Here is a 21,391-nt window from a genome sequence, read left to right on the forward strand (position 1 = left end):
TCCTGCTTCTGGCTGGACCGATGCTTTCGATGCATTTGACAAACAACGACAAGCCCCCTGAGAGTCCGCTTGTGGTCGTTGGAAAATATTTCGGAAGATCGATGATCCTTCCACCGTCTCTCTTCTCTCTCTCTAACCGCAATGCGCGCACGTGACGCGGGATCATGTTTTCCGAGTACCGGAACTTGATTATCCGCGTCCGGTATGCGAGCGATGAGTCGACGAAGCTACGAACATTCGAGAAATGTCTTTTTTTTATTAGGAAATCTCTTATGAGACTTATTACAACATAATGTACTTGGTTGGGAACTAAATTCGCCACCTTTTGTTTCGTATTTCTTTTATTGTATCATTATAACCTTATTCAGTGAACATTTCTTTTGAACTGTACAGTTATCAGAATAACTTTTCTATGAATGGACCAAAAGACTTCAATTTCTCTGTAAGGCTAGAAGAATTAGTTTAGTAAATGACGTCTAAAAAAATATGTTGAAAAAATGCATCTGGTCGGAATTGTGAAACACAATAGTAAAAATTGATTTTTACAACTTTTTTAGCTGGCCCAATAACGAAAATTTAAAAAATGTGTTTCTTCAACTGGTATAAATTATATACCATAGAATTATACTATATATAGAAACTTACAATATTTAAATCGCAAAGAAGACCCGTTATTATTTGCGCGTGAACATTCAACGAAGTTACCCCATTTTATCAAAAATTGTGAATATCTTTGTATAATGGCTACTTCTGTACCTTCAGAAACTTCAATACTTGTTTTAAAAAATAGGAAATATCACGGATAAAAAAAAAAATAGGCTAAAACCAAGTATTGTAAATGAAATACTATTCTGAAATAGTTACGAATTTAATAAATGAAGTGCTTGAAACCCACTATGCAGTTTTGATTTCCAAGATTCGAGTACTACTTGCGGAATATTCGATTCTTTTCAACATCGAAGTACTTTACAAGCATCTTTTCGAAACTTGTAAGTACTCATTCCGATATCAGTTTGTATAAAGCGAATACCTTTCAAATATAATCATTGAAACATTATTGCTTTTAAATAGTACTCATTAAACTTGGTTATCGAAATTAACTCGGATTCGTGAGTATACATTGAACTTGTGCATTTAATACATATATTAAAAAATGTGTGAGAAACATTTTCGCCTGAAGCAGCTGTAATTGGATCAGAAAAATGCGGAAGATTTTGAACAGCCGTGCGGCGAGTGGCACGCAGAAGATAAGAAAGGCCCTCGTCAACCGGTCAGATAATCGAAGCAGTTCTGTGGAAGCTGAGTAAACAAGATTTCAGTAGATCGCGCGATACGGGTCTTTCTCGGATCTATGGTGCGGCGATTAGGCGGTTGATCGTCCGAGACGAGCAGCATCCTTTGGAAAAGTTATGTCGGTCGCGCCAAGTGTACTGATTCCGTCCCGGTTTCTGCACCAGCAGTTTGCCGGGTACCTGTGCAGGGATGCTGTTCCGAAGCTTCCATTGTGCGCCCGGCGTGACGTAATAATACTGCCTATCTGGTACGGATCGGTAGCGCGAAAGTGTCGTCACCTCGTCCTGCCAATGATTGCTTTACAGCCTCCATAACCCGAGACTTTGTGTTGGCGTGCTGCTCTCGCCGGGTTCTAACTGTGCAGAGAGCATTGTGACCGACTGCTCCCGGAGCGCGCTGGACCAGTCGTCTTTTATGGATCTACGGTGCGTCGTGCGCGACAAAGCTCACCGAGAACCTTTGGGAGCTGGTGGCCGTTATCACGTGCTTCCGAGTGGTCGTCGCGGGTTCCTCCACGCTTTGATACGTCTTTGCAAATTTCCGCCCCTGGAGTCGTTTCTCAAAGCACCTCTAAATACCGTAAAAATTCTGCATCGACTACTTTCACCCCCTGGACCTCGTTGCGTCCGTTCAGGATTCGTCGAATTCTTACGTTTTTGTTTCTCTCCTTCCTGTCGAGACGCAAGCGTTCTGTAAAAGGAATTCTTTGATGCAAAATTTCGTAGAAATGGTCGGGGCTGAAATGGAAAAGGGTGGATGACTTCTTCGAGTACGTTAACCGAAATTGTTTCAGGCAACGCAACACCCACAATTCGTTATCGCGTAATTACGACGCGGCGCGAATAGGCAAAGCTAGCGAGTTTCGAGGTCGCCACGGGTTCTCGCAGGACCGCTAATTAAACTCGAATGTCTTATTCTCCAATTAAAACCGAACGATTACGCTTACTCCTGCTGCGGGTTACGACGTTTCCACCGATAATTATTGCCTACCGGGTTCTCGACCGCTGCTTGGAATCTTGGGAGGTCGAGTCGTGAAACGACGATTCGATAGGTAAAAAAGCTGTGGGCGAATTGTCGTCCCGTAATTAAAAGAAACGAACCCCGCGCAGATCGAACCTGCATCGTAATCTTCGATCTTACACTCCGCGACAAAACTATAAGACACTCTGCGATTTTAGCTAACGTGTTAAAAAAAGCGTGTTTTTTCCCATAATTCTCTCTACTTTTTAAATAATTGAGCACGGCACATCGACTTCTCCCAGCTACTCTTGAAATTTACGATCACTCTTATTTCACTGTCTGTCAGCTTTTCCCCGCGCGGCATTATAGTTATATCATGTAAGAACAAAATTACAAATGTTTAATTTGAAGTACACAATTACTTCTAACACTGTGACTGCGATTAGAGTATAAGATCGACTGACGAAAAGCTACTGTCTCATAGTTTTGTCGCGACGAGAATAGCATGTTTACGTACATTTCCCAAATTCTTGGAATTGCAGCCTTCGATATTTCGTAGAACTGTAGAATATGCTTCGATAGAATGTAGACAATAACATTATAAATGAAGGAAGACAACACTCAAGACTTGCATAGAATTTTCATTGAATTTCGCACGTCTTATAGTTTTTTCGCCGAGTGTATATATCTTCCTCCCGTTTAATGTGTTTCTAATTATTTCGAACCGATGCGTTTCGAAACCGCCTCTGTATAATTTGCATGGCCGAGGAAGGGACACGGGGTGGAGAACTGTGTAAGGGTTGGTAAACTGACTTGTAAACAATTAGAGCTGGGAGGATTGTGCGTGCCGGTTGCAAAAGATAGCGATTTGTAAAAAGTGTAGGTGCTGTGGGGAGAGCAGTACCGTAGAATCGACGAAGGCTTTCCTCTCGGTGGCAGGAGGCAGCCCCCAGGGACGACCACAAAAGGTGCGTAGCCTCGATCCTCGATCCTCGGAACGCAGGGTTGATTTATGAGTGGATGGTGGGGAGGGCGCATGCGCTGCAGCCAGCAGGATTCACTGGGGTCTATCCCCACCTCCATAGGGGAACCCGGCAGAGCATTCAGCCTCCTCCCTTCTTCGTCGGTTCCTTGTCCACTCGGTTATTAAAACCGAGGCGACACGGTCGGCAACCAGCAATTATCTGACGAACGTTCTGAGCCGCGCACGCTCCGATCCGTGCATAGTTTTCTCTCTCCTCGGTCGCGTCCACGTCTTCGCATTCGTCTTTGCAATCGTCGTCGTGTTCGTTTTCATGTCTCGGCATTCGCGACAGCGAGACACACCATCGGCGAGTGATCAAGATCGCCAGGATTATCCCCGTTTCGTTGCACGCGTGCCGTCGAACGCAGCTCCGGCCGAAGAATAATCAGTGACGAAGGAAAAACGATCGTGAACAGCCGACCAGTGAAGTGATGGTTCAAGTGATGCAGTATCAACAGGTCCGTTAATAACGCGTCACGCCTAAAGATTTACTCCGTATATCGACAGCCACGAAATTGTAGTGTCGGGAACGGATATTGAGAAGTGATGACCGTTCCGCGATCTTTTCTTTATCGACAAGCTAGATAGAGATATCTAGACTGCGGATCTTCATGCATTTATGAAGAAATTAACTGAACGAAATATAAAACAGTGAAGAATATGAAAAAGGACTATTAAGGGGTGAAATTAATTTTGATTTAACTACTGGTTCCTACAATCGATGCACAATATCTTTATTTTGCATAAAGATCCGCAGTCTAGAGATATCTCTCCGTGCGAATGAGAATGTTGGTTTAGGTCTATGGAATTTTTCGGTAAATATTCTTGTTCGTAATTGCAGATCTGCATGCCGACGATGTCGTCGATGCCACCAGGCATGACGTCGATGCCGATGCCGATGCACCAGACTACCCCGATGGATTACGGAGGGCCGGCCACTCATTATCAGCCCTACAACCCGACGCTGGGCAGTCATCATTTGCAGAGCAGTCACTCGAGCTACTGGAGCTACCCAGGATCTACGAATCATGGTCATCTTTCCGAGCCTTTGACGGCACCGGTGTATTCCATGCCCACTGTGCCGACGAGCACAGCATCCTGGGCAGCTCAGACTCATTTGCCACAGTCTCAGCTGATCCAGCATTATTCTTTGCCTCCGAGTCCGCCAGATCTTCCACCGAATCTTCCACCGAGTCCCCAAGATCACACCGGTCACTATCAATGGCCGCTAACACCGCCGGCAGAGCATCATTTGCTAGCTGTGGAGGAACCCGGTAAATCTGGAAGAAAGTGCACAAGATGCAGGTGTCCGAATTGCCAAACAGACACCGGAGCACAATTCGGAGTGGACGGGAAAAGGCAGCACGTATGCCACGTGCCCGGCTGCGGTAAAGTCTACGGCAAAACCTCTCATCTGAAGGCGCATCTCAGATGGCACACCGGCGAAAGGCCGTTCGTATGCAACTGGCTGTTCTGCGGCAAAAGGTTCACCAGAAGCGACGAGCTGCAACGTCATCTTCGTACGCACACCGGCGAGAAGAGGTTCGCCTGTCCGACCTGCGGCAAGAGGTTCATGAGGAGCGACCATTTGACGAAACACGTGAAAACCCACGAGAACCAGAAGAGAAAGAGCTCGAGCAAGAAGGAGTCGGACAAGGAGAACTCCGTGCCCGCCGTGACCGCGCAGAACGCGTATCAGCCAATCGGCGGTCAGTACAACATGATTTGAGACACATACACGCGCGAATATTGCCGTCGATAGTCTGCGAGGAGTCGCGCCGCCGGGCGATAATACAGATAACAAGGGTTTTTGACACTAGGTTTACGAGTAATCATCTTAATTTGCGATTAAGATTGTAATATATATTATGAATTAAGATTGTAAATATGCTTTCTCGAGGAATTATTTACTAAATTTAACGAAAAATGACCAAAAAATTATATTGACACACTTGTTACGCTTGTAAAATAATGTAAATATACATTTATTTCTAGAGCTCTCCGTAAACCTAGTGTTGAACACCGTACGTTGTACGTAATCGAAATCTGTTTGTATATGTACTTTTGTTTAGGTACATACTCCTTCTCTAGTGATAGTCAAATGTACACAGCAAACGACTGTATATTTTTGTAAATTACGCTGAAGTTTATGTACACATTCCTTCTCTAGTAACAGTCAAATGTACATGGAAAACAACTGTATATTTTTGTAAATCGCGTTTAAATTTAGGTACATATTCCTTCTCTAGTAATAGTCGAATGTACATAGACAACAATTTATCTATTTTTGTAAATCACGCTTACGTGTAGGTGCATGTATCTATGTTACACAATACTAAATAAATATTTGTAGAACACCTGACGTGGGTTGTTTCGGCAACCAAGAGATATCAAAGTGTTGTTTAATTCCCTGGAGGGGTGGGGGTGCGATCGGAGAGAACGAGGATTCGGTCGTGGCGTAGATTTACCGTGAAAATTCACATAATAACGAATCATCATCCCCCTTGTCGTATATCGGATTCCACCCCGACGTCTTCCTGTCATACGATACGTCGCGAGTCCCGCCCAAAGAGAGTACAATGTGAGTCCCGAGGTTCTCGAGAAGAATCCAGTCCTTCGGGATGATCTTCTACCTGGCAGGTGTTTCCATTGCGTGGAAGAAAAGAAACTATCATTCCGCGGAGACTGTCCGAAAAAAAATCCCGATCCCTTCCATCGCATCGGATCGTCTTCCCAAACTGGATCGAGGACACCCGTGGAATCATCCCTTGCTCGTCGGGGCGGGTTTTCTGGGATAAAATCGTGTTCGGGGGAGGGGAAATGGTCGGGCCGGGTACGGCACTGTGGCGGGCTGTTTCATTCGTATTCCCGCCAAGAGATGGCTGCACGGTGAATGGAAAAAGCCCGCGTAGCCCTATTAAGGGGGCGGCGCGCTGTAGCCCTGTAGCCCCGGCAAGGATTCATGGCTGGCGCGTAGAGGTAGAGGCAGAGAGGCAGACAGGTCGGCCGGGGCCGCAAGGATAGAGGCAGACAGGCAGACGCGAAGATAGAGGCAGAGGCAGAGGGGAAGCTAGATGGCAACGGAGAAAGGGAGAGGATCGAGAGGAGACGGGAAAAGACGGCGATGCGCGGTAGAGGGGGGGCGAAGGGGGGAGGGGACAGGGAAGGGGTACGAAAACGGAATAAAACAAAAAGAGGCAGCCGCGGAGCAAATTATAGGGAAAAATAGGGAGGGACGAGGCGAAGGAGGCACAACGCGGAGCCCCGTGGTGCGCCGTGTTCACGGTGGAAGACGATCAGGTGGACGGGCTTGGCAGGGCGGCAAGGCAAGGCAAGGCAAAGAGGCGAGGAAGGCGGGAGGGCTGGAGGGGAGGAGGGGTGGCGCCAGGGCAATTCCAAGCTCGCGTTCAACGTTCCCTGCTCGAGTACCGCGGATAGCCGCGAAGTTAGTGCGCAAGAGATTCAAAGAGAGTCGACAGAGCGACGGAGTCCCGGCCGTCTCCTGTTCGTCCTGTTCGCCGTGTCCGTCGAAGTCCACCGAGTGCGCCGAATAAACCACGAGGAGAGGAACCGCGAACTGGCGAACCCGCGCGCGACCCCGACGACGAGCCCGCGCCGAGAACCACGACCGACACGAACACTCCGCTTTGATTAAGGGGAGAGGGAGGGACCGACAGAGAGAGAGAGAGAGTAACAGCGAGCAACAGAGAGGGAGAGACGGAGAGCACGAGAGAGGGAGATAAACAGAGACGACAAGTGCACGGTGCACGGCTCTCTCTTACGTGTTACGCGCGGTCAGTGCGAGAGGCTGCAACGTGCCGCGAGCATGCGTCTGCGACGGACGGCCCTTGAGGCGGATACGCAACACGCCGACTCGTCCTCGTCGCCGTCGCCGTCGTCGCGGTGGTCGTCGTGCTCGTCGTCGTCGTCGTCGTCGTCGACACCGCTCTGTCTGCGCCCGTGAATGCACGATCCACGCCGTAACCAACTACAACAAGCCGTGTACACACCGCGCCGTATGCACGCGCCGACGCGACGTCGTCGATAACACGAGAAACCGGCGAACAGGTTCGTGGCGGTGCGCACGCCACCGATCGAGCCGAGACCGGTCTCGATTTCCAGCCGATCCGTTCCCGATTCTCGCTCGCGCCTGTCAGCTCGCGCGCGGCGAACCACGATCGCACGGATCTCTCACGCATCTCCGAATAAACCGAAATTCGCACCTTCCCACACCTTCGTCCTTTTGGAACGCGCGAACAGCCACGACGGATCTCTCTGTCGGTTTCTCGATCGTTGCCCGCGACATGTCGACGGACACGGGGCAAATCTGTACCCGCGAGTACGTGACCCGCGTGTCGCCCACCTGAATCGTCCGTCTGGCCGCCGGTACTTTGTGTTTCGTCGTCGACCAGTGCTGACAGGTCAGTGTGTGCGCTCTCGTTCTAGAGCCCTCTGGAATTGGCGCGCTTCGGTACAAACTCGGACAGCTCGTAACCCTCTCCTCTCGCTATCGATTCACCCTCGTGCACGCTCTCTCTCTCGTAGGACTCTGTTCGCGAGCGACGATGCAGCGCGCGTCGCGTAAAGAATGTTTCTGAATCTTGTTTGGCAGGACACCGGCCGAAACCTGTGACACAGTGTCTGTGCTTGTTCAGTGCGGACCGCGGTGTTCCGACAGACCTTGAGTTCTGAGGATCGAGCAACGTCGTCGTTTTCTGTCCTTCGTCGCAGCGCAATTTTCGAGATCCACGGGATCGATCGAGCCGGCAAGCTGGACGCGGATGTCGGAGGCGGCGGTGGCCGCCGGGGTGTCAGCCCTCCGAGTCACCTCGGTAACATAAACGTAAGTCTTTCCTCGAACTTTCGCCGAATAGTCTCCGGTCGTCGACGTTCCGACAACGACCACTGCGCTGCCGCTAGAGCGACTCGAATTAATTACGGCGGAACTGGAATAATGTTTCGCCGAGCGAACAATTCGTACAAGTCGGCGCATCGATCGTTCGTTTAGCGGCATCGGGTTCCGCGTTTTCCCCGCTTTGACTGAAATCGCGCTCGTTACACGTAATTACGCATAATCAAACGAGTTTCCGAGACTCGGTTGCTCTATTGCGATTCATCCAACCATCCAGCATAATCGTATTGCGGCCATCCAACCCCGACCAGATGTATCGTGCGAATCCGCAGGTTGCGACAAACACAGTCATCGGCCGATCAACGAGAAAGCTTACCGGTTAACGTTTCCAACTTTTTAATAGTCGAGCGCGACGAAGGGTTGCTCCGCGACTGATGATAGCTACTCGCGAAAGGGTTAATGCACGACCACCGACGAGTCTCCTCGCTTTCGCCCTCCGCCCAGGCTGCTCTCCTCGTCATTTTGCTCCGTTTAAAGATCGTGTAAAATTTACTCGGAGATCGATATCGGAGAGCCCCGGCAGTTAATTCTAGAGCCATCCGAGGAAGATCCGGTCGCAGAACTCGTCGGGTGAGAGTGCTGCTAGACAGTTGTGGCCGATATAGCAAACGTTACTATGTTGCTACGCCCGTTTCACGCCCACCATACATCATGCGTTATGCGCAGACCTACCTGCGGACGTGTACACGCCGCTCCAAAGTTGCTGTCCCGTGTTCCTAACAAATGTTCGGCCGATGGAAGGTGCACGCGACACTCCGGCTCACCTGGTTATCCAATCGAACGTGTTCATCGCGTAGAAATATTATTGTTCCGAGTGGGAAAAGAGTTTTCGTGATCTACCGCCGAGAAAGGTTTGTGTGTTTCTTTTTGTAGGATCGTTTCGTGGGATCGGAGAGGAAACGGTGGAGAGCAACTTTTCGGCGCGATCGGCTAAAAAAAACCATGCCAGGTTTCGTATCGAGGAACACGGATATAATTTGGTGCTTGTGAAACTGTCTGTAGGTAGCGGAGGAGAGTAGGCCATTCGGTCGAGTTGAAACGCGGCAGAGCAGACGGTCGAAGGGCAAGAAACACAGTGCCGGCACACCGCTGACACACCTCCACACAAATCTAATTAATTTATATCCTGAGAGAGGCGCCACTAGGGACGTCTAAGTCCGACAGGAAAAAGAAACGAGCAAAGAGAAGGGTATACGCGTATATACCGGGGCCCGGGGTCTCGGCTCGCGGGAACCGATGGCGATAGTCCCAAGTTTTCGAACCTGGCGGAACGATTCCCCGTGCCCTTCTCGAAAACTCGATTTCATTTCGAGAACACGCATTTTTTACGCGGTCTCCAGGGACTCGCAAAGGTCCCGGGGACCAATCTACATGGAATTATCGTTTATAAAGCCATCGTGACACGGCCGGCGATCATCTCTCGAACGGCCGAGCACGCCGCAACAAGGTTGTCGAGCGGCGTCGCGCCGCGAAACGCCGCGTTCCTTTTTATCACGTATCGAAGCATCTCGAAATTACAGGAACGGGTCCACGGCGGTACGGAAGGAGGGCTAATTACGTGTTTACATCGCGTACGCGTCCCCGCTCGCTCTATCGTTAATTGAGAAAACGAGGGCGGTCGACTTTGAAAGCTTCGACAAGGCGTCCGCGTCGCTCTGAATAACTGTTGGTTACATTGTCCGCGGGGCTGACGGGAATTATAGAATGGAACGGACATGAAAAAGCACGCCATAACACCGGCCGGCCGGCCAGCGGATCCAATTAACCTGTCCCCCAGAAAATCTACACGCGTCGCGCACACGTAGCTGTGCGTACGCACGGCTGGAGCCCTCATTAGCGGTTTACTCGGAGCGTCGCGTCGCCTGAACTTTGCACCTGCAAATTGTTGCTGCCTCCCCCGGCCCGGTTTCGCGTGAACACACGGACGACACCGTCGCTTAGGTGTCCACGATTTCCTGTTTCGCTTCGGTTCGGTTTCGTTCGGTTCCGACAATCGTCCGACACGATTGCCCACCGGCTAAGAAATCGGAGTGGCCGCGCGTGCGCCAGATGCGAGCGATCTCGCGACCACGACCGATCGTTGCAGCTGTTGCAGATTACAAGAGGCGCCCCGGCCATGCCGAGCCGTGCCGGAATAAAGACATCGAGTCCTCGTGTTCGACGGCGACGATACGGCCGGTTTCGGGTCCCGTTATCGCACAAAACGAGCTGAAAAAAACTAACCGGAGAAGAACAGCGCCGCGTAACAGCCCCGTTCCAACAAGGCGACAAACGACGCCTCTCGTGTCGGCCGTGATCGTCGCGCGAGAATTCCTTCTCGCGTAACGCTCCGCTCCGGAAACGACGACGCCGCGAGCCTCGACTTTATTAAGCTATTATTCTTAATTAAAATCGAAGTCGGCGGAAAGGCGGCGAGAAGTAGTCGTCGCCGTCTTTCCTAGAATTATGTATACACGATTAATAATTTGCACGGAGAGCAAACGAGCCTCCGAACATTTACGGCTCGGCGCGGCGGGAGCACGTGCGCGGAATAAAATAAGCAGATTATGCAGATGAGAGTCCGATTCTGTCACTTTTGATTTACGGCCGATCCTCGGAGCGGCTCTCTCGGAACCCGGCTGGTGCGTCGCCCGCGACAGAGAGCGGAAGGAGAGGAACGAGAGAGACGAAGCCGCGAGCGGAGAAATTTCCTCGCGGTACGCGAGACCCGGCCGACCACGAACTATTTACGTTCGTCCAGATAAGTGCACTATTAACTAACCTCGCGCTAATATCTACGTTTTCTACCTCATTATGTTAATTGCGGGACCTGCGGCCCTCGAGGCCACGAAGGAGCAGCGCCTCGCTTTGCCTCGTCTCGCCTCGCCGCTTCGATACTATGCTCGTTTCACGTTTAGTATATCGCAATTCCTTTGGTGGACACGTCGTGTCCGTCGGAATGACTCGTCGATTAATCGAATAGGCCGATCGACCGAGCCGATTCGATCGATATCCGGTGCCGTTCTTCTGCTCCGAATTCGACGAGTCTATAAATTTCTTCGCGAGCGAACTGCTCGAGGTTTTAAAGAAGAAAGCAATCAACGTTTAATGCATCGGCCAATGGATCGCGCTCACGATCTCGATCGAGCAAATCGTGGATCGAAGGAGCGGATCGCGGGCGCGCAGGTTTGACCGACAATTTTCCGCTCGCGAAATGGAACGCCGTCGCGGCTCGTTCCACGGGAAGCGGACAACGTTAGCGGCGCGATTATTACACACGGTGCATGGAAACGAAAAGAGAGCGGTAAAAACGGCGCCTCGGTTGCCCCCGGCGAAGACTGGAAGCCGTTTCGTAATCGCGGCCTGGATCATTTTCTGCACGACTGCGCGGGAAATTAGATCACCTACCTCTCATCCCGGTAGCGAGAGATCTAGGCAGGTTTCATCGCACGCTACAGGAAGAGCTGCCCGTTCCTCCTCCTCCCCCTCCTCCTCCTTCTTCTGCTCCTCGTTCTTTGTCCCTCTCTATCTTCCTGCAGCCGATCGACTATCATCGACAGCTTGTCGCTGATAATTTAGCAATTAGCCACGATCTTTTCCCGATAGAATAGATCCACGTCGTTTTTCCGACTTCTCGTTACGCCGGTTATCCTCAATGCTTGTTTCTACCAGCGCCCCACCCACCTCTCTCGAACACCGTTATATGGCTGTTCCGTTATAATATATTCTTAATAATTAGACTGCGGATTTTATCTATTTATGACAAAAACAGATAAGCACAATTTAAAGCAGTGGATATGTTAAAATCAGGTAGTTAAACGAAGAAAGAAATTTTTATTTCGCTTCTATCTTGCAATCAATGCAAAAACATTTGTTATTTTGCATAAAGATCCGCAGTCTATTAATAATAATACCATTTCGAACGGGATAAATTCCTGTCGCGCAGCGTGCTCGATACTTACAAGTAACACTACCCAACTGATACTCACTGATTTGAATAAAATTTAACGTACTTATTAACACGTTCGCTGCCAACAACGAGTTATCTCGTAGGTCGAAGTTTGTGTTTGGGCACCAACTACGAGTATATTCACTTTTAATTTGTTGGCGTGGTGGAACCGTTTTTGAAAATGTCGCTCGCCACCGAAAAATATTAAATACGTGTTTTTTTTGTTTCGGCTAAATACGCTTGTTAGGGGTAGAAAGCACCCCTCCACGTCTGGAGATGGAAACGTTTGTGGCTAATTATTTCTTAAAGGATACAGTTTCTGAAAAAAATGCTAGATCCAGAGTTGTACAGTTCAGAGTGATGCCCTTGATGGCGTCCTTGAAATCGACCTTGAGGTCGATGTTCAAGGTCAATTAAATTTGAAAATAATAAGCCGAACTGTATAACTATAATCAGTAATTTTATGCGATGACTCTAAATCTCTCTTCAGAATTGATCTGTTGCGTTATTCTCCCAAAAAAAAGAAAGAAATCAGACGTTATGGGAAAATAGGCTCAAATTTATAGAAAAAATATGAATCCTTTAAGAAATAATTAGCCACAAGTTTCCATCTCCAGACGTGGAGGGGTGCTTTCTACCCCTAAAAAGCGTATTTAACCGAAACAAAAAACACGTATTTAATATTTTTCGGTGTTTAATAAGTACGTTAAATTTCATTCAAATCAGTGAGTATCAGTTGGATAGTGTTACTTGTTAGTGGCGAGTCGAACGGGAACCGGAAATTCGTGGAAAACGTTTTCACGATCGCGCGGATTCGATTTTGGAAAGTTTCTGGGATTATCGAGAGCAGCGTGGACCTACAGAAAAGATTCGAGCGGCGCTGCGTCCTCCAGTCCCTTCGCGTTCCCTTCTTCTGAACTTTCTCCCTCCGTTCAGGATATCCTCCTCATCCTCCCGTTCTTCTCCGGCTCTCGGCTCTGGCTTTGCTTTTGGCTTGGGCCGGGTGTAATCGGTTCCCCGAAGCCAGGGCTCATTATCGACCCGTCGGCCTAGCAATTACCTGCGAAGCCTCTTTCGACTTCGTGTGTGCCAGCCAGCACAGTTTCCGACTCTCCGCGAGCCCTTCCGAGATCCTTCGGAGGATCCTCCGCCGGGGAGGGAGACGGAGAAAGAAAGAGAGAGAGAGGCAGACGGAGCAAGAAGGGCGAAGGGAAACCTGGTGGATATACGTACGTCGAGAGAAACGCTTCGTTGCCCGTTGTTGCTGCCTTCCGTTGCTGTTTCTCGGCTGTTCGCGCGCCCTTGCCTCGTGGTACGCCGCGATAATCTTCGCGTAGATGTGGATAAACGACCGATGATAATTACTGGACGTGCCGGTAGTATGCGATAATTGCCGGGACTGCCGAGTTCGCGGCCGGTTACGCGAAAGAATTCGTAACCGAAGAATTTCTTCTCTCGCAACATTGTCTTATTCTGTCTACGGTACGATGCGTTTTCGGTCAATCGGTTCTAGCCAGACGGTCGCACGGGATCTACGCAATCTCCCCGTCGGAAGGCCTGATTTCAGGATTTCACAATGTAGGGACTGTCTTTATGCGATTCAAGAGAGAGAGAGAGAGAGTTAAGTTATTAAGAAAGACATACGCACACCATCGTAACGATCGCGGGGGAAACGCGAGGCACGACTTAACGAGTTTCGAATCCCTCGAGCGTGCAGCAAACGACGTTATCAGACGGTGGTATCGACGTTTTTATGTGGCTCGTAAACATTAAACCTTTTCTTTCTCGCGAACGCGAGCGCAGAAAAAAAAGAGCACCAGACACGGAGGAATTGGATTTATTTGACGCGATCGTCAGCGGAGATACTCGGGCGAGCCGCGCGGCTGAAATTTTCATGAAAAGGACGCGCTCTCGAAACTCTTCACGGGGGAACCGAGTTCCCAGTTCGTGGAACAGCGTTAACCGCATCTCGTGAGACCGCGACCCTTGACGGAGAGCGGCTCGATTCGTCGGATAGCAGACTCCCTCCGACAACGTCCGAATTCCTGGTTGTCGTTGCGAATCACAGATCAACGAGTGCATGTACATAGAAGGTAACACGGATAAATGCTTGATCGGGGAGCGATCGCTCGTATCAATCCGTGTCATCTGGCCGCAGCGCAGCGTTCGTCGAATTATCGATCGCGAGCAACATTAAACCCGGCTCGCGAGCTCGCTGGAAAGCATGTCGATCATTTTCCAGCGGCGAACCCATATGGCCGAACGAGCCAAGATTATCCTCTTCCCGTCGTTAGCGCGGTTTTACACTGAATCCGACCGGCAACGATAGAATCGTACGTTCCAGTGGAAGAAGAGAACGACGAAGAAGAAACGGCGAGCGAACAGCCGAGCCGATACGCGTTTCCCGTGCTGTTCCCGCTACGAGAGAACGCGCGGCTCGTTCTTTCGTTTCTGTTGCATAATTTCAGGTCCAATGACAATCCGCGCGGCCAGCACGGACTAATTAACGCGCAAATTAGCGGTGGCACCGTTCGAAATCGAGCGGCGTTTCTGCGCAGAGCGGTGGAAAGTAATTAGGTGTCATTAACGGCGTCCCGGTAACGGGTACACGCGGTGGTCGGCAGAGAGTCTGGATTCACTTTGTTCAAGTGATTATTTTTATTGTCATTTCCGGCTGGCTTCTCGGAAGTCCCGGAAACGGCACGTAAGCCCGACTTACACGAGATCCGCTAGATTCCATCGCCGCCGTATCCTCTTCGACGACGTACCGACGCTTTCTCCGACTCGCGAGACATTTCTCGCGGCGTTCACCGATGTTTCGTCGAATTGATTCAATTATTCCCGGGTTAGATCATGGTTTAACGTGTATTACCGTCGACGATGATAATCTACGCAGCGATTCGAAAGGTTTGGGCCGTACGTGTAGCCACGGCTAACGAAATTTTAATTCGCGGCATGAATACTCATTCGTCGGGTTTCGCGAGTCGCTGGCAGAGAGAACTTGCCGGCAGGCAGCAATTTTCGCGCAGTACATCAGCATCCCGTGCGGAGAGGATGAGGAGGAGGGGTAGGCTTTTTAATATCGTTCGGCACAGTATATCATCGTTTTGTTTAAACTCGAGCTCTTTCTCTCTCTCTCTCTCTCTCTTCGTTTCGTGGTCGGCTTAGAGTCCTCGCGCGGCATGGCGCGGCGCGACCGCCTCGAGCGGCCCGAGAAAAGTGGCCGGTACGCGTAACCGCAATAAAACTCGCATTACGCTCCGCGTAATACGTGCATAAAGTATTCGCGTGTGCAGTAACGCGTATAAAATGCAGCAGTTGTTCGCGTTCGCCGGGGCACAGGCCTGGTTCCCCCCCGTCACGAACACGTAATAGATTTATTTCGGAGAAGTATCCTCGGCCGCCGTTGCCGCGCGAAAAACTGCGAACCGCGAGCGCCCGGACGCGTTAACAACGGGCCTCTCGCCGCTTTCTACTCGATCCAATTTGTCGATACGATTCGCTTGACCGCTGCACACGACTTCCGTGGTCTCGTTCGAGCAAACGGCCGAACACCGAACACGGTGCCGCCGTTCCATCGGCTGCCTCGCGCCGTGAAACGTGGGTGTGGAAGGCGCCAGCAGCTCTCGCTACAGCTGGATCGTGTTTCTGGCGTGGCGAGATACCGGTATCCCTTCATTCCTGAGTAATCGTCAGGCCCAAGGCACGCTATCCGCCATTTTCTAAATACGTTGCCCGAATATATCGAGTGCACGGGAACCTCGAGAACGTCGAACGCTGCCGCCGCGCCGCGTCGCTTCCCCGGGTTCGTGCCGATCGAAGCGATTCGAGCGAGCGTTTCTCGCGTCGCTTTGGTCACTCCGTGGAATCGGCCGTTCCCCGTCAGCTGGTTTATTTTCGCCGGACCCGAACGCTCGTTTATTATTAGCCTGATAGTCTCGTTACGAGAACGCGTTCCGGGAAGGCTCTCCCTGGCCGTGGACAACGGGGGTCCAGCGGACTCTCTGAATTTCTGGAATCCAGAGGTTGTCGCTCCGAGTTAATTGGTTAACGCGATCAACTCGTTGAACAAAGTGGCCACGCGGTACCCTGTGCTGTCGTGTTCCCTTCGCCCCCTCGGCTTCTCCCGCGCCGGAAAGGGGCGAAGACCGATGGAAAGACCGAGCGTTTTCCGCGTAATCGCGTCGACGAACGGAATCGTCTCTCTTTCTCGAGGTGCCGACGAAAGAAAAGGGATAAAAGCGGCTTCTCCGAGGAATGCGGTCGAAGGAAATGGCAGCCGGGTCGCGAAGAGATCCATCTCTCGACCGAGCTATCTCGTCGGTTGATCGCGCGAACGTTCCCAGAGTTTCCTCGCAATCGGACGCACCTCCAACGAGCTCGGACGAATAATAACGCGGATACACACCGATGCAGGACAGTGCGTCAGGCCGGGTACGCGCATCAGTTAGGAAACGTTAATCACCGTCAAGGGATCTCGAATAGAGCTGACTACGTTTTAATTACTCGGCGAGCGGCGGGGAGCGGAGCGGAGAACGTAGAATGACATCAAGATGCCCGGGGGTGACGAGAAGCACGGCAGAATGGGAGGACGCGGCGCGCGGCGCGGCGGAGCGTTGACCGCTCGTAAAAACAGCTCTCCGCCGGTTTTCCAGTCCGCCCCCTGCTTAATCACCGATCCAATGCAAATACCGGCGCGTCGCGGCTCGCGGGCGTCGATAACAGACGCCGATATAATCGAGGATGATCGGCTCGTTCCACCATATACTCCTCCTCGGACTTTATTAACGAGCATTCAGTTTTGTCGGCTCGTGATTTATCTCTCCTTTATTCTCGCGTGAGCTCGCCGACAACCTAATCCCGTCGTTCCTCCCACGAAATTTCGCGTCCAACCGCAACAAGTGTTTCGTCTCTCCGGGAGAGATCGGCAACTTTTCTCGGAGGTGGTACGTGGCAGCTTCTCCTCGCGTTTCAAATGGCGGGAGAGGCCCGTCCGGTTCTGTCCGAAGGTCCGTCCGATGATCGCGTGTCCATCTATCGCCGCGGCCTTGGAGGAATTCAGATTAGGTCGATGAAGAGGTCTCTAAATCCTTTCGTGTGACTTCTTCGATCCGCGTTCATGCTCGCTTCTCTCTTCCACGAAATAATATACCGAACTCGGAAATTATCCCACGTTTACGAGCGAGACCTATCACGGATCCCCTGGGACCTGTTCCCGAACGAACGAGCTCGTCGCTCGTTCTCTCGCTCGGCCGCCTCTCGGTGACGGAATAGCGCGCGTGCTTTTCTCGGAAGGTAATTCCAGAATTTCTCATTGCCGATTAGGATCACTCGAGAGTTTTACAGTCGGTCTCGTTGCCGGTGGATCGTTCGCGATCGCTGCTCGGTGCCGAAGCTCGCGCGAGCACACGGCGTCGATAGTGGAGTTCCCACGTAGTCCGCGTTCGAGCCTCCATCGCGTTCGAGAGATTGCCAGCATGAAACCGGGGATAATTGTAGCTTGGTAAATACCGCTACTTAATACCCAGCGTGCTGCTCGTACACGCGTACGTAGACCGTACACAGCTAGTCCGCGGAGCACGTATTAGCTCCTCCGTTGGTTCGTGGCAGCGTCAATCCGTTTGGAAAACGTTTCTCTCTTTCTCTCTCTCTCTCTTCCTTGCGCTCTTCTCGCGCGGACTGCAGAAAACGACGTACATAATTGTACGCGGTCAGTTGCCTGCGATGCGGTACGCGCTTCCGCCGCGAATCTAGCTCGCTGTAATTTCACGGTGTCGCGGACACCGATTCCTCCCCAAATCCTCCCCGAATGTGCCGCCGATCGCGATTCCCGATTTTAGACACCCCGGACCGCCGCACAGTGGGCCAGAAACCGATCTTTTTGGTCAAATATCTGCCGACAACTCAGTTTTTCATCGATTCAATTGGAATTTTTTGACGTGCTGCGCGAAAATCGTTAACTGTCACAATCAAGAATCCTTATCTACAAAGCCCAATCGCTCCGATACTTCATCCGCCCATACCAGTTGCATGTCCCAGCTGAGTTGCCGACACTTCGTAACCCTAAACCCTGAACCGCAAAATTTTAAACTTGTTGAAATAATAATATACTTATTTCTTGAATGGAATACTTGACAATTGCACACTTTTGTTAATAATATCTTGTCCCTCCTTTGGGATTACAATAATACTTCTTGATTTGATACGACGGTTTTTCGCGGTATGTCTTCGATCGGTTTCTGGCCCATTGTGCGTCGAGTCCGACGAGATCGCTTTTCCCTCTCATCGCGCGAAGTGTCAACCGGTTCGGTTCAATTGTTGCGTTCGCGCAAAAACCGCTCCCGATTGCAGTCATTACGCAAATGATGCTCGTAACTCACGGCTGCGCCGATGCTTGTCCCGATGCTCCTCACGTTTCTAAGATCGATCGGTCGGGTACCGGAGCTGCCGTTCGAGGCGCGTTCATAATGGCGAGCGACAGATCGATCGCGATACGAAAACGCGCCGCTCGATACGAATCTCGCATCCGGCTCGGTGGTCGAAATCCGAATCGCTGCTCGGTAGCGAGCGAGAGAGCGATCTCGATCGGAATCGCGTTTCTTCTGTCTCCTCTTCGGCTTTTTTCCGCGAATTCTTCGCCCGAGGAAATCGATCGCCGCGCAGGCTTAATTGGAAACGTCAAATGAATCTGTCCCGGTTAATTGAGGGTAATTACGCGGTACGCTAACTGCGATGGTAATTAAGAGTAACGTGATCTTGTTCCCTTGAGTAAACAGGTTTGTCGGTTTATCGGTATCGGCGAAGACGCGGAACGAAAGACAGTCGCGTCGTCGAACAGCGTAGACTTCCCGTGTTTAAGCGAACGGGTTGTCACAACTTTGTCGACCAAGTTTGTCGTAATTGCCAACGACCGAGGTCGATCCGACGATAGCGAGGTAATACCAGCCTAATCGCAACAATGTTCAATGACGCTGTTTAACGGTCTTGAGCGATATTCGTTCGCAGGCATAGATAGCTCGCTGGGTACGACGTTAACGCCAGATATCTTTGCCGCCAGTAAACCGTTGATTCGCGACAGTTGATCGTCAGAACGACGGCGTGTGTCCCATGGTGCAACCAGGCAACAGCAACAGGATTCGTGTCGATCGCACGATTGTCGGCCGCCTCGATCGTCCACCATCGGGAACTAATTACGCACGAGCTCGCTGGTTCGTGACGGCAGTCGATGGCCCGCAAACAGATCGCGGACAAGAGCACACGAGAATTAGGAAGTCTAGTAAGTAGTATCGTCGACGATCTCATGATGAAGACTTAATTGGAGGCGCTCGTAGCCGCGACGCTGCCCGATAAGCCCGCGCAAAAGTTAATTGCCGATCCCACTATCAAGCGGCGAGCTTTATCGCCGCTGGAAACTGGTTTACCACGCCATTTCCGAGCCGCGAGCCTCGCGAATACTGGAATGCGGACGATCGTGCGTATTACAGATTTCTTAATGGACACACACATGGTTTACCTCGCCAGTTGAGTCCTTTCTTTTTCATGCTACATTCGGTTCGCTTACACGAACCGACTTTTGCCAACGTCTTTGAAAGCACGATCGCCTGACAGTCCTGGTCTGAATGTTTCCAAAGACCCGTGGCGGTCGAACGATTATTTGCCTGCGTGAGCAATCTAGAGCGACCGTGACCCACGCCTGGCCTAGAGGAACGCGAAGACAGGGGTAGGAACCGATCGAATATCCTTTCGGGAATGTTTAGCTGGCAGGCTTCCGCGTAACAGAGCGGCCACCGGTCGCCGCGCCGGTCGCTTTCGAGTCGTGACTCTTTGCGTGGAGCCGACAGAGAACATCGTCATTATGCGTCTTGAGGCCTCGCGCACACATCGCCCGGCGAAAAGTTAGGTGGAGCACGCGATCCACGGATTTCTTGCCATGGCAGAACAGAGCGGAGCAGAACGCAACGCGGCGCGACGGCCTTGAGTCTCTACCCCCGCCGAAGACGCGGAGCAACGTTTATCTCGGCCTTCCGAATGTCGGAAACGTATCTACCCGCTCGTCATTTTTTCCTCAACTCGTCTCCTGTACCACCTCCGCGCACCCCCACCGTCCATCGCTCTTCTCGGAGAAGATTGCCGCTCGTTAGCCTCCTTTTTGCCAATAGGTTACGCAAAAGATCGACCGCGAAAAAAAGGGCGCAAGAAGCGCGAGATCGCGGTCGAACGCGACTCCGAGCTGAAAACGCTCCGGGTTATCGAAATTTTTCCACGAAATTCAGAGCAGCGCTCGCGAACCCTTGGCTTCGGCCCTTGGGAACAAGTTTTCCGAAGCGCGAACGAGGAACCCACTCGTCCGGAAACGGTACCGGCACCGGTACCGGTAATTACGTGCCACCATCGACGTTGTTGCAGCTGCTGAACGATCGATGTTTTTGTCAATCGCAATTTAATTATCCCGTCAATCTATTTTCATTCTCGCAACGGCCGATCGGCTTCAATTACACCCGAGGAAAAAACCGGCTATCGTATATTTGCAAACGTCGGGGGAATATAATTTAGAGCTGCTTAAAGAAGTCGTTTACAAGCTTTTTGCGCCATTAACGTCGCTGCATATAGATTGATCTGTGTAACATGGGAAACGCGTGAGAACGCGACGCGACCCGACGCCGTGTCGGGGAAAATTTCAATGGGCCTCTCTCTCTCTCTCTCTCTCGAGCGATGCACGCGCGCCACAGGAATCGCGTGTCGTCGCGCGACAGTCCCGTACCGTTCCAAAAAGTCTCGCAGACCGGAAGCGATGTTTACGGCTCGAATCTCTCGGAAAAATTTACGGGAAAGGTGTCCGAGTCGATCATGCGTTAAACTCGCCGCGCGAGTCCCTGTTTTCTATGTATATAGGCTAATGTTTAACGACTAGCTCGACGTGGTTAATTGCCGCGAGAGGCTTGTTATTAGTCCGATACCACCGGGTTTTGATCGGGATTACAGAACGGTAGCGACTAATTATATCCATACCGTCGAAGGTTTGCGTCGTTGTTCTTCCGATCGAACACCGCGGCGTTCCTCGGCGTGTTGTCCCGTTCTCGAGCGATTACGATGGCTCCCGAACGATAAAGCGCAGCGTCTAAACGTTATCGAATCAGCCTCGAAGCTCCTCGTTTTTCCTGTTTACTCCTGGAACGAACGCGTCGATGATTTTCGGACCGGTCGAGGTTCGATTTCCTTCGAGGAGATCGCGTTATCCGCAGCGTTTCCAGAAACCTCGGTATAAATCTCGGCT

General features: G+C 51.1%; 2 protein-coding genes across 3 annotated transcripts in view; both read left to right on the plus strand.

The window, feature by feature from the left end:
- Positions 1–3,374: 3,374 nt before the first annotated feature.
- On the plus strand, positions 3,375–5,883 carry LOC143211172 (uncharacterized). Its single transcript, XM_076428634.1, has 2 exons — positions 3,375–3,735; positions 4,119–5,883. The coding sequence occupies exons 1-2, from the start codon at positions 3,709–3,711 to the stop codon at positions 5,004–5,006; spliced, it is 915 nt and encodes a 304-aa protein (XP_076284749.1). The 5' UTR covers positions 3,375–3,708; the 3' UTR covers positions 5,007–5,883.
- A 790-nt stretch (positions 5,884–6,673) lies between these two features.
- Positions 6,674–21,391, plus strand: part of Sp1 (transcription factor Sp8) — a 77,637-nt gene continuing 62,919 nt past the window's right edge. Inside the window, exon 1 of one of the 2 annotated variants that reach the window (XR_013009403.1) lies at positions 6,674–8,120. The gene's annotated coding sequence lies outside the window, so the exon portion shown is untranslated. Of the gene's footprint in view, positions 8,121–8,148; positions 19,394–21,391 lie in introns of those variants that run through there. The other variant, XR_013009402.1, reaches the window with a different exon arrangement.

Source organism: Lasioglossum baleicum, chromosome 8 (genome assembly GCF_051020765.1).
Source record: "Lasioglossum baleicum chromosome 8, iyLasBale1, whole genome shotgun sequence".
NCBI lineage: Eukaryota > Metazoa > Arthropoda > Insecta > Hymenoptera > Halictidae > Lasioglossum > Lasioglossum baleicum.

Bases quoted from the DNA above. Each gene is read 5' to 3' on its own strand.
- LOC143211172 (XM_076428634.1), top strand. From the start codon at position 3,709: ATGGTTCAAGTGATGCAGTATCAACAG. The intron at 3,736-4,118 runs GTCCGTTAATAA...TCGTAATTGCAG, and splicing joins AAGTGATGCAGTATCAACAG to ATCTGCATGCCGACGATGTC.